At 40.0% G+C, this 16217-nt stretch overlaps 1 protein-coding gene across 1 annotated transcript; it reads right to left on the bottom strand.

Annotated features, from left to right (window-relative positions):
• Positions 1 to 1155: 1155 nt before the first annotated feature.
• On the bottom strand, positions 1156 to 14747 carry LOC306773330 (protein arginine N-methyltransferase 8-B-like; the record flags this gene model as incomplete). Its single annotated transcript, XM_079263120.1, has 10 exons — positions 1156 to 1239; positions 3706 to 3827; positions 6098 to 6248; positions 7784 to 7899; positions 9676 to 9763; positions 10089 to 10231; positions 10933 to 10996; positions 12713 to 12868; positions 13845 to 14069; positions 14679 to 14747. 10 exons carry the CDS (start codon positions 14745 to 14747, stop codon positions 1156 to 1158), a joined length of 1218 nt encoding a protein of 405 aa, XP_079119246.1.
• Between the last annotated feature and the right edge of the window lie 1470 nt (positions 14748 to 16217).

Below are 16217 nucleotides of genomic sequence, written 5' to 3'. Positions count from 1 at the left end.
TATTGTAAATAATACTGCTGACAAATAAGAGTAGGGCTTTCTGAGAGGTTGCAAACACTGTTTATAATAATTAGTTTAAAATAAATTGCGAAATGTCACCCAAAACACAATAACATGATGTAGCTTTTTCATGACTGCAAGCTTTACATGAGAATTTCTCTTTGTCTGTAGTATATAGATTATGCTGTTACACAGTATTGAAAAACAAAAAGCGTGACTCCATTCTTTGACATTTTATTTATCATCACATTCGACCAAACTAAAACAAAGTGGTTCAAAACATATTGCATCTGTGTTCATTTCTTTTCAGAGATGATGTCCCAGAAAGAAATAGAAGTGCATTTTACACACACTTTCTTTTAAATTAATGAACCAAAAAAGTTTCACATGCAAATATTAAATAATACCTGAACACAATGAGTTACTGTAACATCTATACACCTACATGGCATGTCATAAATCTTCACTACAGAGCCCGTCTAGGATCAGATAAAGAAACAGAGCCACATGTAAATCTGTGCTCTTGGTTTAAAAGTCCACCTGTATGAGGTTTTAATCATACCTATAATTAATAATTAGATATTAACCATGTCAATTAACTTGATTGATTATTTTAAACCAGCCCAATTAGATGGTAAAGGCATATAAATAGTTCTGCCATAGTTCTACTGTGGCAGAATTTACTCATTTCATTCATAAAATCAGCAAAACTTCATAGTAACTGTAAACCAAAAAGGAAAACAATAGTTTTACAAATGATTTTTTTTTTGTTTTTAACACTTAAAAGGAAAAAAAAAAGTCTTTGACCCTCCAAACATTACACAGATAAATAACAATGTAAGGACAGAAAATGCTTTTTGATTCTTAATAATAATAAAAAAAAAAATACAATTCCAAAGTTCTAAACACAAATAAATCAAGTTGTTTTAGGATGTTACATTCAGTGACGTGCCCCAGCCGATCATGTGATGGCACTATTGCTGAGAGATACTTATTCAGATTGCATCAGTAGCTCGAATGGCCTCCTATCTGATGCGCCTGCTTGCCCTCCCTGTCCAGTAGGAGCGGTGTTGGGAGAGGCTGTGCCCACCTTCGGCTCTCTAGTTGTGTCCAGAGGGTGAGAGGGTGGGTCTGCACCGGGGCGTTTGTTTCTTCCTAATGCATTTTATAGTCGTGGGAAATGGCGGCTTCACACAGTTGTCCTTTGAAGTCTAGCTCGAGTGTAAACTCCAGGTCGCGCTGTACAAGGTGAAATAAAAATAAGGAAATTTGATGGGATAAATCTCCACTTTGCGCAAAATTAATTCACATAAAAGTTTAAAAAAAATAAAATAAAAAGATAATACAGTGCCTTGGATTTACACCACTTGAATTTTTTCCACATTTTGTCACAACTACAAACTTACAGAAGCCTGAAGTGTTGCATGAATTTCTATTCAGCCTTCTATGTACTTTGATACCCTTTTCATAAAATCCACGGCTAAAAAAAAAGTCTGCAAAAGTCACCCAAAATAGTAAATAGCATCCACCTGCGTGTAATTCATGCCCAGCAGAAGTACAGCTGTTCAGTGAAGGCTTCAGAGGTTTGCTGGAAAACCTCAACAAACAACTTCTTGAAGACCCCAGCCAGGCCGGGGGGATAGTTGTGGAGAAGTTCAAAGCAAATGGCACAAATGCAAAACTACTAAGTGGACCAATGGAAAAAAAAAAAAAAAAGAAAAGCTGCAGGAAGCCCTGTTTGCATTTTTCCAACAGCCTGCAGGGAAAACTGCAAATGTGGAATAAGCTGCTCTGCTCTGGTGTTTGGAAAAAATGCAAAACACTTAGTGTGATGGAAAACCTACACTGCATATCCTCCTGAACACATCACCCCCATAAGGAACATAAGGATGCTTTTCTTTAGCAGAGACAGAAGCTTTTTAGAGTTGATGGGGAGGCTAGATGGAGCTACGTACAAGGCAATCCTGGCATAAAAAACATATCAGAGGCTGTAAAAAAAAAAAAAAAGTGAAGCAACAGTGGAATGGCTTAGATCATAGCACATTGACTGGGTCATTTTGAGACAATAAAGTCCAGAGCTAAATCCAACTGAGAATCAGTGAAAAGACTTGAAACCTGCAGTTTACAGATGCTCTGTTTCCGCTGTTTTAGCTCGATCTGCTCTGCAAAGAACAATCTCTCTAGAAGATGTCCTAAACTCCAGCTCTGGATATTTCCAAATTCCTTTTTTAATGTATAAGTCCATCATTTTGTGGCCATGGAAGAGCTGGATTAATAACTTTAACCTGGTTTTTTTTGGGTTTTTTTTTTTTTTTAAAATAAAAGTCTGAAACACACATGTAAGAAAAACTGGAGTAATGTGGAAGATTTTTTTCTTTTCTTTTTTGGTCAAATTTTAAAAACTCCTCCTAGACTATTATTAACATCTTGCTCAACTTTAAATCATACTTTGTGAGCTGAAAATAAAGGCGAGAATTTGAATTTCTCATTCAGAACATAGTCATTGGTGTTATTCATTCATTTTCCGAACCGCTTATTCCAATTCAGGGTCGCGGGGAAGCTGGAGCCTATCCCAGCTGGCTTTGGGCGACAGGCAGGGTACACCCTGGACAGCTCACCAGTCCATTGCAGGGCCACACACACAGAGAGATGAACAACCACACTCATGCTCACACTCACTCCTAGGGGCAATTTTAGAGTGACCAATTAACCTATCATGCATGTCTTTGGATGGTGGGAGGAAGCTGGAGTACCCGGAGAGAACCCACGCATACACGGGGAGAACATGCAAACTCCACACAGAAAGGCCACTGACCAAACCAGCCAAGGATCGAACCAGTGACCTTCTTGCTGTGAGGCCACAGTGCTAACCACTGCGCCACAGCCCTCATGGGTGTTAAAGGTCACATATTATTTTTTTCAATAATTTCATATTTGCGTCATCGTTTTCAACACCTAAAATTCATCCTTGGTCCTGAGTTTCAGCGATTCCAAAAGTGTGTCTTCTGCTGGTTCAAACGGTTTAAAACGTGCAAGAGCGGTGCCTGTCCACGCCCACTCCATGCCCCTTTCTGGGAGGGGATGCGGCTTTCACAAGGTAAGCATCCACTCCCAGGGGGAGGGCTTATTTTACTTCATGAGGTAACAAAGGAAAATATCTCAAAATCACCTGTCTGAGCACACATCCACTAAAAAGTGGAGCAAGAGGCGACAGAATTATCTCATTTTGGGCCTCAGACAGGATAAGGAGAGACATTGTTAGAAATCCTTTAGAAAGTGACTTTTTCATAATATAGGACCTTTTAATGATTAAGAAATGACTAAAAATAGAGGTAGTTCTCTATTAAATATGCAAATAAGGAAAATTATTGAATAAGTGTTTGAAAAACTATTGCATTAAACTTTTAAATGTGGAGTTTTCTGTTATATTTTCTCAAAAGCTGAAATTCTTTATCAAAGAATAATGATCTGTTTCACTTTGTGACTGAAATTATGTCAAACTGACTTTTAAGAATGACTCTATTAATGATTTTATGTGCTCTCCTAGCCAAGAGTGGATATATATAATAAACTCAACCCAGAACGTCATTGATCCGGGGCTTTCTGTTACTGGAGCAGCTCCACACTGTGGGATTTCCACTTAAAAGTGAAATAAAAGCTCTGAAAGACTTCAAAATGGTTGAAATTGAAACTATAGAGTCTCACCGAATTCTTCTCATTTGGTCTGACCGCGATGCTGCCAAAGATCTCCTCTCCCTTCTTTACTGTTAAGTAGTCCTCTAAATAAAACACGGTCTGCTTCCAGTGTGTGCTGCGAGCATCTGGAGCTGTAGAGAGATGGGGAAAACGACGGAGAAGATGAGAGAAAGTAAAGTAAGCTTGAAGAGGGATGTAAATAAATAAAGAGGTAAGAGGGACAGAGGAGTGAGGAGAAATTAAAACATATCCAGGACAGTTGTGATAAGCATAAAACTACCTTAGGCATGTAAATATGGACAAAATTTGACAGCAAAGTGGCTGGGCTCCACTCACCCAGTGGGAGAAACACAGAGGCAGATAGCAGAGAACTCCTTCGGTGATGCTCTGCCCCAGGCCCACCAAACACAGCCAAACATAGAACCTCCTCTACACAACATTATGTAAGCCGTGGATGCATGCATGTATTAAAATAAGCTTACATAACGGCTAGTTACTCTTACTAAAATGGGCGTCCTCAATATTACGGGTTTGAGTGGTGATTCCGTGGGCACAAATGCCAGTTTGGCCCATGTAATAAACGTAGAGTGTAGCCAAGAGCAATTACTGCTAAAATAATCAGCTGTAATACTTAGTGCTTATTTTGCTGCAGGGCGACCCAGAATGTGCACTCTGCACTTTCCGGGCTCCTTTTAAAATTCTTCTCGGGCTTCTTTGAAGCCAAAAAAATCTAAAAAGGTTCATTAAACTGTAAGGATAAAAAAAAAAGAAAAAAGAAAAGCATATATACTTTGCACTTCCTTTTATATACATAGTTGTTTCATTTGTTTGATTCATTTAACCATGTGTGTTTTTAGGAAGTACAATATTTTCTTCCCTTTTAAATATGACTTTTTTTTTTATGTTGCCTTATTTGCTACTTTGGAATAGCAGTCTGGAAGACAGTAGTATGAAAAGAAAAAGTTTTTCCATGTAATTAACATGTCCACTAACTCCTGGTGTTTGACTGTAATGTTAAAGTGTTTAGCTATTCAAACCTCTGCAGTTTTTATGCTGGTTTTTCTCTTTGCACGGAATCAATCTGAACACAACACCCGGGTGTACAGTCTACTTTTAGCTTACGATGCTCAGGATACAGTAACAGGAATAACTCGTGTTTTCAACTCTGAAACGTACTTTAATAAAATTTAATGCTCCAGATGGAGGCTGTAAAACTGCAACAGCTTTCAAGTAAAAAGAGCCTGATTCATTTTACCATCCATAAGACAGCTGGCTGTTCTACTGATTGAGGCGATGTCCTTAGTCTTGCTAAAAATAACAAACGAGCCTAACTACCTCAGATTTATAATCATCAGAAAGCGTGGTCCAACACAGCCAGAAGGATGCAACATAATGCCATCCCTTCATCTTGTTGTACGCTGGCCATCAGAGGGAATGCTTTCCACCACTGGCAATGGGACAGGCTTTGCTTGGCATGTTTTATCTGGTGTAACCACCCTTAAACATTTTAACATTTTGTTGTGAATACTTAATTCAAGCTCCTCTATTGTATTGTAAAATGAGTCATCTTGTATGCATGTCATAATACTGTACAGGGTAACAAAGCCGCTGGACATATAATTGCCTTTACTTCAGCCTATATTGAACCCCAAAGCTAAGTTCTGTCCTTCAAAGTTTGCTTTTTTTCCCTTTTTTTTTCAGTGTATGATCACTTTGTGCTCACTTATTCACCTCAGATGTATATGAATAAGGCCTAAATTACCTGCTTGACAAAATACTAAATCCATCTTTTTTCTTTTTAAGCACAATGTGTAAAACTGTGCATAACTCATAAATCAGAATGATACAGAACGTGGGCAGGTGTCTGTTTCAGTGGAATAATACTTGCTTGGACCAATGAGAAAACAATTGTTGGTAAGTTTTAAATCTATTAACGGCGATAAGACCACTGGTAGTCTATTCTTGTGTGTGAGTATGTATCTGTGCTGATGGATTGCACTTCATTTCTCCACACACACACACACACACACACACACACACACACACACACACACACACACACACACACACACACGGCTCACACCGACCCTGGCAGGCACCAGAAACACAGCAGAAGTACTCCAGAGACAGAGCAGAAAGAGCGCAAAAACAGATGCTAATGCAGTAAACATGAGCTGGAATACTTTAGCATTCAGCTAATACATGCTAACACTAGCTAAATCTTGTCCCCGACGTGCAGCTTCGACATGTCGCAGATGTTAAGGTGGAGCTGCTCAGCCGTGGTGTCGTCACCAGACACAGTATATCTAAAGTAAGACGGGAATTTTTCTTTTGCATGTGGTTGAGTCTGAGTATCTCTGAAGTATCTCTGAATATAAAAACAAATCTTGCCCAGTCTCACCAGTGGAGAACCCAGTCTTCTTATGACATTTGGTGAACTCTATGTTGAAATATGTGACCAAGGCATGGACATAATCGTTGCGCTGGATCTGCAGGCAGAAAGCTGAGGTAAAGGACAGATCTTCTGGCTTCACAGTGTAGATATCCACCTCCTGGATAAAAAAAAAAAAAGAAGAAAAAGGACAAAATGTTTTATTTTGTAATGATCAGCAAAAAGATTTTTTTTTAAGCTTATGTACTTAAGATGCTGGAATAGCAGAAAATTACCATTCAGTCACAAAAACAAGTGCATGCAACCTCTCACCACCACTTTCCATCACCCTCACACATGCAGTCCATGTATACGCCACAGCTTGATTATTCACAACAACTATTATGCATGTGTGAGTGTATGTTTGTGAAATCCCACATGTTGAATCATGGCTGGCAAACGAAGCCTGCTCACAGTACACATGCTGTGTGGGTGTCTCCCCTTGGGCCTTGTATTGAGAGAGATTTTGAGTGTCTGTGTGTGTGTGTGTGTGTGTGTGTGTGTACATTACATCAAGCCATGCCTTGTAGGTATAACCTGAGCAGTATGGATGACTTTTTGCTACCTGTTCTCGCTGGGTTTAAAATAGAAAAGGAGTGAGTTTGTCACCGCTTTGCATGTAGACGATGTTGGATTTGAAAGCACAGTGAGGAATTTTACACTGCAACCTGTTCCGTCCTGGCCAGCCATGTGGCGTCAGCATGACAGATTGTGATTTAACACCTCTTTCCTTTCCAATGATATCAGGTCCATCACGTATACAGCAAATTGTGGGAGGTGAAGAAAAAAGAAAAAAAAAGAAACCATGGTAGCGGTTTTGTAATTTTAGCATGAAGAATGACTGACAGTGTGAATTAAGACAGAAATAAATTTTTAAAAAATGGGTGAACGAACCCTGACTACATACCTGCAGACACCAGTAAAGGAAATCAGAATTAATTCACAGCATCCAACTGGTAACCAGCCCTCCAACCTAACTCAGAAACCCCCCTTTTCCCCTTGCTTATGGAAGAAATTAAGACCTGAATCCATTCCCAGTGCTGACTCAATGCCTGCTTTTGTGTGACATTTAACCACCACACAGAAGGAGAGATGCGCTCAGACCTCCCTGTTCATTGACACTAGTCAAGCCTGACATTGTTTAAATCAGAGAATGTGACAGAGGGGGGAAGGGAAAAGGAAAAAACTAAGGGATTCAGGTGAGAAAAGGAAAAATGATGCCGTACAATGATAAAAGAAAGAAATAGTCAGATGGGGGGGGGGGGTGGTATTGGATAATCCTGATTGGAAAAAACGTTATATAAAGCAAAGAGAGCTTGCTGAAAAGAGAAGCAATGACAAGAGGAGGTAGATGGGGTGAACAAAAAAGCCATCACCTCTCTGAATGCTCTCACCCTCTGTTCATTTGTGAGATGAAAGGAAAGCCGCTGTTGCATCGTCAAGCACGGAAACAGAGCTGCAGTGTATTACAGCTCGCCAGAAACCTCTATGATGTGCTAGAATATAGACCCGGTGGAAGGTGAATGTTCAGCAGGACTGGGAGTGACGGCTCTGTGACTTTATAAGAATCGTTGCGCGGAGAGAATGAAGCGTTAAGAGGTGTGAAACCACATCAGATCGACATCGTAATCTCTGGAAAAGCACACACGAACTAACCTTTAGGAGGCAGGCGTTAGTCACCACCTGCTTGGGGTTAACCACGTCCACCAGAGGCTCTTTGATGGCCACATTGCGAATGCAGCTCATGTCAAAGCCGTACACATTTTCCCACCCTGTGCACACAGACACATAAACATCCAGCTCATGTGCATGCTGCATGTCACGTCTTAGTTTTCATGCAACATTTCTCCTTGTTTCTGCAAATCATACAGCACAAAAAGGGGTTTTTTTTAAAAAAAAAAAAAAAAAGGAAGAGAGAACTTAACCCTGCCAGCAAGGACAGTCCCACACTCACTTTTTCTTTTGAGTGGAGGAAGACAAGCTTTCCTAAAAATAAGCTTCAGCCTCCTCCAGCATGTCTGGCAGCATTTTTTCCCCCATCAAAATATGTACAGATAACACACAAAACAACCTTTCGCTGCCCTATTCCATCTGTCCCTCCACCTCGCGTTTTTGAGGGGCCAAACTCTAAATCCATATATTATTGGAATGCACCGCCAACGCAGAGAAACTAAAAATAAAAGTGTGAAGGTTTGGGTAGACTTAATTCTTTTGGGATTTGTGTGGAAGCACATACACTTCTGTGAATACGTCAGATGGAATAAAACAGAGAGGGCCACCTGTGCAGCATGAACGAAATCAGAGCGAGTTACTGATCCATATTTAATATCAATACAAGAGTGAATGGTACCTTTAATATTGGTGCCTCGATCTGGATCATGAGGTTAAGCTCTGCAGTCTGGCTGTGAGAGCTATTGGAACACATGCAGTGAGTTGAATGCAACGCAACATGTGAAGGCTGGGACTCCTCTGTGTGGAAATCACGGTGTAAGTATGACATGGGTTTTAGTGGAGCAGAACTATATATTTCCCAAAGGAATTCATGAACACTGAAATTAAAAAGAGTGGGAAAATCAAATTGAAAATCGGGATTGTTTTGCTTCACAATTTTAAAATCGATTTTTTTGTTGAAAAAAATCTTTTTTTTTTTTTTTTAATAAATATAAACAATCAATTATAAAATTTTTGTCATTTTTATTGTTTTTATTGATCTTTGTACTTGTCTTCTTGAGTATTATAGCAGCAGAATGATGGTCTGGCTACTGTGTTGTTTTTTTCTGATTGAAATCAAGAAAAATGGTGAGTAAAAAAAAAAAAAAAAATTTTTTTTTGTTGTTTTTAATCTACAAATATCAGCAATATCAAGGAATTGTGAGAATCGCAATTTAAATTGAATCAGCACCGAAAAAAATCGGAATCGAATCTCGACAAAAGCATATCATCACAATCCACAACCAGAATACATCTGCGACATGTTCAGAGAATAAAAACCAAGCAGAACTCTTTGATACAAAGGCTTTGGGCAACTAATCCAGACCAGAGTCCAGACTAAACATGGGGAAGCAGCATTTAGCTGTTACGCTGCAAACAAGTGGAATAATCTGCCAGTGGAGATTAAACACTCACCAAATGTAGAAACTTTTAAATCCAGGTTAAAAACATTTCTTTTCTCATGCGCCTATGCATGACATCTGCACAGTAACTTTTACTTAATTCTGCTTTACATTTGTTTTAATATAATTTATGATTTTATTATGATTTTGTTATTTGTATTTTCTTTTATGCTTTTTTTCTGTAATGCTTTTAATGTTTCATGTAAAGCACTTTGAATTGTCTTGTACATGAAAGGTGCTATACAAATAAACTTGCCTTGCCCTCAAAATTAAGCTAGAAGATCCACAAAAACATGAAGGTTTTGCTTTCCTCAAATGGCTGCTGAACAACTTTGTCCACAAATGCGTTATAAAGTATCCAAAAGAAAAGAAAACTTGAATAATAATCTCATCCGAGAGAAAAACAGGAGAGATGAACCTGCAGGAAGGACTTACAATGAATCTTGAAGTCCTTGTACTGCCTGTCTTCGATGGCTACGACGTAGAGAGATGCTCTGTCAGGGAACATCAAGCCTCCTGGTTTCTGAACACACACACACAAAAAAAAAAGGTCTTCAGATTTCCAACGCCCTCACAGACAAAGGTCATCCATCATCTTTATTGTTTGCACACCTGGCATGTAATCTAAGCCTTCTGGCACCCACTGGGGGTAGAAACCAGAGCGTTCATGTGTGACCTCATCATATGGGCAGCAACACAAGCAAGCAAGCAACCATACAGTAAATCCTCTCCTTCATCACTGTCTGGTGTGTTGATGTGTCAGTCGCCCTTACACACACTCACACACACACACACACACACACACACGTCCATCCCAACTCCCCAGGCCTCCAGCACCACCATCATACCAGCCACTTGTCCCTTGCAAAGATGACTGTGTTGAGCATCGACTCGTAGAAAAGACAGTAACCCATCCACTCGGAGATGATGATGTCCACCTTCTCCACAGGGAGCTCCACCTCCTCCACTTTGCCCTTGAAGATGGTAATGACTGTGTTGCGGAGAGCCACAGAACAGCAGGCAACAAATTACTTCACAGTTTCTTCCTCACATGAACACAGACAATGACTCTCTTCTCGGATCACGCTGTTTTTCATGCCTTGGGAATGTTGTAAACGAGTACAGCTAGAGAAAATGTCTCATTGTATACCTGAATGTTTTATATTTTGTATTCTGATATGACACACAAGGGATTAGATCAAAACAGATATACATCTACATACCATGTAGCATTTGACTGCGTTTTCCCCAACATATGGATAATTAATAATCATAACATCTCATTTCTTAGCTCATTAATATTTGCTTTCAGCTTTTAAGACTTTATTTTTGACAGAAAAATGCTTTAAGTTTGACTGTAAAGAATCTAATTAAATCCAGTCAGATGTGGCGGCTATGGAGCCCAGTATCAGCTGCCAGTCCTCCATTAGTCACGCTTACGGTGGCGTTTCACAATGGCAATAAGCCCTGCTGGCGGAATTCTGATTGATAGCAAAGATTATGGTTATTTGACATTAGAGAGGAGCTGCCAGTTAACCATCAGACCCATGACTTACACTGTTATGTGTGACCGTAATGATGAAAATATGCAGATTTTCCATGCTGCCTTTAACCCTGATGCCATTATACAGTTCTGCATTAAGACAGATGGATTTATAGCATTATATGCAAAAAAAATTACCTTCAACTTACCATTATGAAGGTGATTCGACTTGATAATCTTCTCTGAATATTCAGATATACTTGAACATTCAATCTGAAGAAACAAAGACCACACAATGAGTTGCAAAGTCTTTTCGTAATCCCAGTACATTTTTAAGGTTTGTGGTTTTTTACAGATTACATCTAATGTTTCTATTAGTAATGTAAAACAAAAACAAAAGGACATTAGTAACAATGGTCATTTGGGGTATGATCTTTTCTTTTTCCTATATTAAATCAAGCCTTTCAAATCCATCTAAACACAAAAGAATCCGGTCTCTAAACTGAGATCTTTGCCATCCCAGTGTGTGAAGCAATATAAGAATAAAACTGTGGGAAAATAAATGAGAAACTTGACTTTTGACTTGACTTCCCTTTATCACTGTCTGCTTAAAAAAACTTTTTTTTCCCAGCCAGGTTGTTTTAAAAGCACTCTGTTTGCACAAGTAAACTAAATAACATTTTCAGGCATTTATGTATCTAATGAAACATAAACGTTTACCGTTACTGCATTGATACATGCAGTTTGTGAGACTTTTTGCATCACTTTACGGTAGAAACCATGTCGTACACATTCTGACACGTGTCTGCTGCCCCCTGGTGGATCCAATAATAATGAAAATACAGCTAAATGTTTTGCAGCCAATTTACACAATAATAATTTTGACAAATCACACAGTAATTTTTCTTAAAAAATCATTTTTGGGCCAAATAAATACTGTTTAAATTAAATAAAAAGATTAAAATAAAATAGCTTTTCTCCCCAGTTTTTTCTTGGATCAGTCTTTAAAAGGTTAAACAGGTTGTCATAAGCCCCGTTTCCAACATGGGATCTGGCTCAGATTAGTTTGGTTTGCCAAACACTAATCTCTGTTGCGTTTCTCCAGCTAACCGTACCACTACCCAGTAGCTGAGTTGTAGCATGATGTAGTGGCGGGGTGACACCTTCCTTCAATTATAACAAAGAAGAAAACAACACAGAAACAAAGGAGTAGAACAGTGGACACCCAATAGTTTGTCTTCTTTCTTACTGGCTTTAAAAATAACCCCATGGCATATTTATCGATGATACCTTTGCCGCTTTGTTATTGCTGAGACACACAGAAAGTGATCATTCTGTTGACCAATCAATACCCTGCAGAGTATAAAGGGTCAGATTGGTAATATTAGAAGCCTGATGGATGGGTCCCAAAAAAAAGTAGGACAGGTTGGATTAGATATCTTGGCACCCTTCCCAATGTTTTCCTATGGAAATGCCAAAAAAAAAGGTTTATAGACTTGTCTTCACCAAATGATATTCAGCTCACTCACCAGAGAAAGCCCACCTCTTTCCTTGAAGGAAATATGTCAGAATCAGGTTGTATTTTGTACGTTTTCTTTTTGTTGCTCTTATATTGGGCCATCAGTTGGGGCGGCCATCATTCAGCCAGTCATACGATCCAAATTCTAATTTTTATTGTACATATCAGTTGCTTTAATATTGCACAACATTTTTGGCCAAATTCCAATGTTTCCTTTTCTTTCCCTGTTTTCAGATTTGCAAGCTGTTCTTTCATGTTAGCTTGCTGAAAAGCACTTTGCATTCCCTTTATGCATGCCATGTGACAGATAACGAGGCGGCAGAGTCGACTACAAACATCAGTTTTCCTGATATTAATTTTAACACCACGTCGGGATTGAGCTTTTCTCTCTCATAATGGTTTAAGTAAAAGCTGTGAGTGTTAGACTGCAGCATCTGTTTGTGGCCTGAAGGTGCATCTAGTTGCCTCACCCCGTACACGTGTTTGGCACCGGCATTGGCAGCAAACATAGACAGGATCCCTGTGCCGCTGCCAACATCCAAGACGATTTTATTCTTAAACACGTGCTTGTTGTGGTACATGGCATTCCGATATGTCAGCGTCCGCACCTCGTCTTTCAGCATCTCCTGCATTAGAGAAAAGAAACCTCAGCTGTGACATGCGTTCATATTAGTGCACATGATGTGACCTTGCAAAGAAGTGTGAGTCACTAAAATGTGGCAGCATATCTGCATGCAAGTACCTTTTTTTTTTTCTTTTGGTGCAATAAGGCAAAATTTAGGCCAAAAGATTCAGTAACAGTGGCTGAGCTTCTTGAAATAGACAGGAGTACAACATAAAGCCTTTGGGGACTGCCTGATACCCATCTCCCAAAGCCCATTCACATATCCCACTTTCCTTCTATCTTGCGTTGAACTCTTTAATCAGGACACTCTCTTTGTCTGCAACCAGACAAAAAGCTGACCCACATGCTAAATATGGACACTATTTAAGAAGGCCTATATGTCCCCAAACTTCTCCACCAGCTTCCCCTTCCATTCCAAGGTCATTAGTTGGGTTAAAACATCAGCAGATTACTGCAGATGGTTATAAAAGGAAAAAAAAAAAACTAGGTAGTTTTCACTGTTGATGTGCTGTTAATAGACCATTACAAGCCTCTGGGGTGTTTTGTACTTGCTGGTGAAGGAAAAGCCTCCACATCTGTCAAACAGCACCAGTTATATCAAGTCAGATGACTCCACAACTTCTTATTTCTCCCAAGATATTGTTCTTTCCACGTGAAGTTTGCTAGTTTGTAGGAGGATGGCAGCCTCCTACATCCTAGCAGCCTGAGAATAAAGAATGTGAATGCATTAGTCTCCTAGTTACAGATAGAATACATATGCCACGCGGATATAGATCACAATTAAAAGTCAAAGCCAGTTTGTTTCATGGAAGTCAGGGTGTTGAATCAGCTGAGGTTTTTTTTTTTGGCTTATTCTGCTGCCAAAGAATCAGACTAACAGGGCTGAAAATCCTTGGCAAAGCTAACAGGAGGCATCTGGTGTCATTCTTTTACTCTAATCACACCAAGCTCCCCCCCTGTCAGCCTGGTCTGCCTACCTCATGGATGCCAAAGTGGGCATAGGAGTCAAAGTAATAGTCCCGTGATGTCATTTCCTCTGGGCTGATGAAGTGGGCAATCTTGCCTCGTCCAGGACAGGTGGTCAGGGATGCTACATGAGGTGCATGGGGGACGCAGGGCACGTGGTGGGTAGTAGGCACTGGTTTAGGCAGTGGGGAGGGCTGAGCAGACTGGGAGATTGGGGACATGATAGGCTGTTGCCGCTGTGAAGGAGGAATAGAACAGAAATGGACTAAATTACTTTATATTCGACATTTAAAACCCCAAAATGCAATCACCAGGAGTACATGCTCACTTTGAGAGAATCTGTCTTCCTGATAATGTGTTTTTTTTTCTTTATTTTATGACATGCACTTCAAAAAGGAGCAAAAACATAAATAGAAACATTTAAACACCATTCTGCCTTTTATTGCAAAGATGGGAAAACTGATTGCACACCATGAGGAAAGGAGGTAGAAGATGCTAGTTCCGTTTCAGCACCAAGGACAGCGGATTGAACCGCATCCTATTTGTCAGTATAACAGAAACATTTAACCAGAATGCAAATCTTCTGCATGATGTGCATCATCTCTGTCAATGCAATGTGATGAGTCGGCTCGTGGAAATGCAGACTCAGCCGTAACATCTGCAGGACACTGTGTAATGCACTCTGCTTGCAAGCCGTCACATCACTCTAAATGCGCTAAATGTGGGTTTTAACATCATGAAAACCGCATCATATACGAGTCAAATGTGTTGTCGTAGTAAATATATGAACTATGAGCTCTCTGTTCCCACTCTTACCGGGCACAGAGCACCGAAAAGATCCCTACCTCCGAGCTGTCCGCCTCCGCCATGATCCTCCGTAGCAGCAAACAACGCGACGAATGCCTCAGTCCCATGAGAACCGGCGAGATTTAAGCTGCAACTCTTTTAAGTGAACCGTGGCTCTGAAATCCTACGAGCAATATGTCAAAATTTACACAAAACCTCCGAATATATGATAGGAGCACATGTAAAGATGGAAGTCATAAAAAGAAATGTTTTTCGACCAGATTTGTAAAAACCTATTTCCCCCAGAAAAGTTGTGAAATGAATTTGCGCAAGGTGAAACGTTCGGTTATCCATGCTGTAAATGTGGTACAGGTTGTTTTAGTGGGTGGACTCAGTGTGGCAGGGCAGTCTATTGGCTGGAGAGACCGTGTTACGACTGAAAGGTTGTAGGTTTGTTACCAGCAAGGAGAGTCGATGCGTTTAAAAACCAGCGTGCGCCATTTACGTGAAGGCGCCGGTGTTTCACATCTCCGGTTGTGAGTATCCGACAAGATGCAAAGAGGGATAAAAACGAGTCCAGCTGCGCGCCAGAGTGAAAAGTCATCCAAATTGTTCTCCTCCAGCACTACTCCAACGCTTGGAAACACATGGCATGTCAAAGAATCGGGATTCCGACACCAAAAGTCGTCCAGTCCGCGTCTTCCTGCCTCGTGTTGCGTTCAGGTGTTTCTGACCTCACCGGGTTTCCCGGAGATAAAGTTAAAGGCAGCTCACACTGGGAGTGTTGTACACGAGCTCCCCGGATGACAAGAAATGAGCGGTGCCAGTTTAAAAAAAGAAAAAATAAAGTCTTAAAAGGAAGAAATGTGTGCCTCCTCGCGCCGGTTTCCCCTCAGAAACCAAGCCCACGCGCTCAGCTTCGCAGCGCTTCCCAACTGCTCTCTCTTGTATAACACAGGTGTGTCTGTGAGACATTGTTCAATGTGTTCTTTTTCTCTTTTTTACCATATGTTATCACATTAATGTTAAAATATAATCTTTGTTACAATAATACGGTTATATATATTTCAATTAAACTAACATGAATATGTCTCAATTATAGGTGTGAATTGATTTAACATGCCTTTCAGCTTGATCTTTTGAAAACTAACTAATCAAAAGTTGCCTCAAGTGGCTTTGTAAATATAAAACATTGCTAATACCACACCAAATGGTTTGTTAGTTAATATTCAATTCAGTTCAACTTTATTTGTATAACGCCACTTCACAACAATGTTGTCACAGGGCACTTTACATACACGAATCAACATACAGATCATTTCAAGCCAATTCATACATATCCTATAATAGAAACCAACTGATTGCATCGAGTCATGACTTCGATCCAATCTCCCATCCTGAGCTGCACGCGGCGACAGTGGGAAGGAAAAAACTCTCCTTTAACAGGAAGAAAACCTCCGGGAGAACCTGGCTCAGGGAGGGCAGCCATCTGCCTCAACTGGTTGGGGTGGAGAGGAGAGGAAAGACAGATCAACATGTACAATTGCATTTAATCAGGAAGACCTGCAGAAAAATGAGAAATAAGTTAGAGACGGCAA

The sequence above is a fragment of the Telmatherina bonti genome (assembly GCF_933228915.1).
Source record: "Telmatherina bonti genome assembly, chromosome: 23".
Lineage (NCBI taxonomy): Eukaryota > Metazoa > Chordata > Actinopteri > Atheriniformes > Telmatherinidae > Telmatherina > Telmatherina bonti.
Note: the sequence above shows the minus strand (reverse complement) of the source record. Positions and strands in the feature narration are given on the sequence as shown.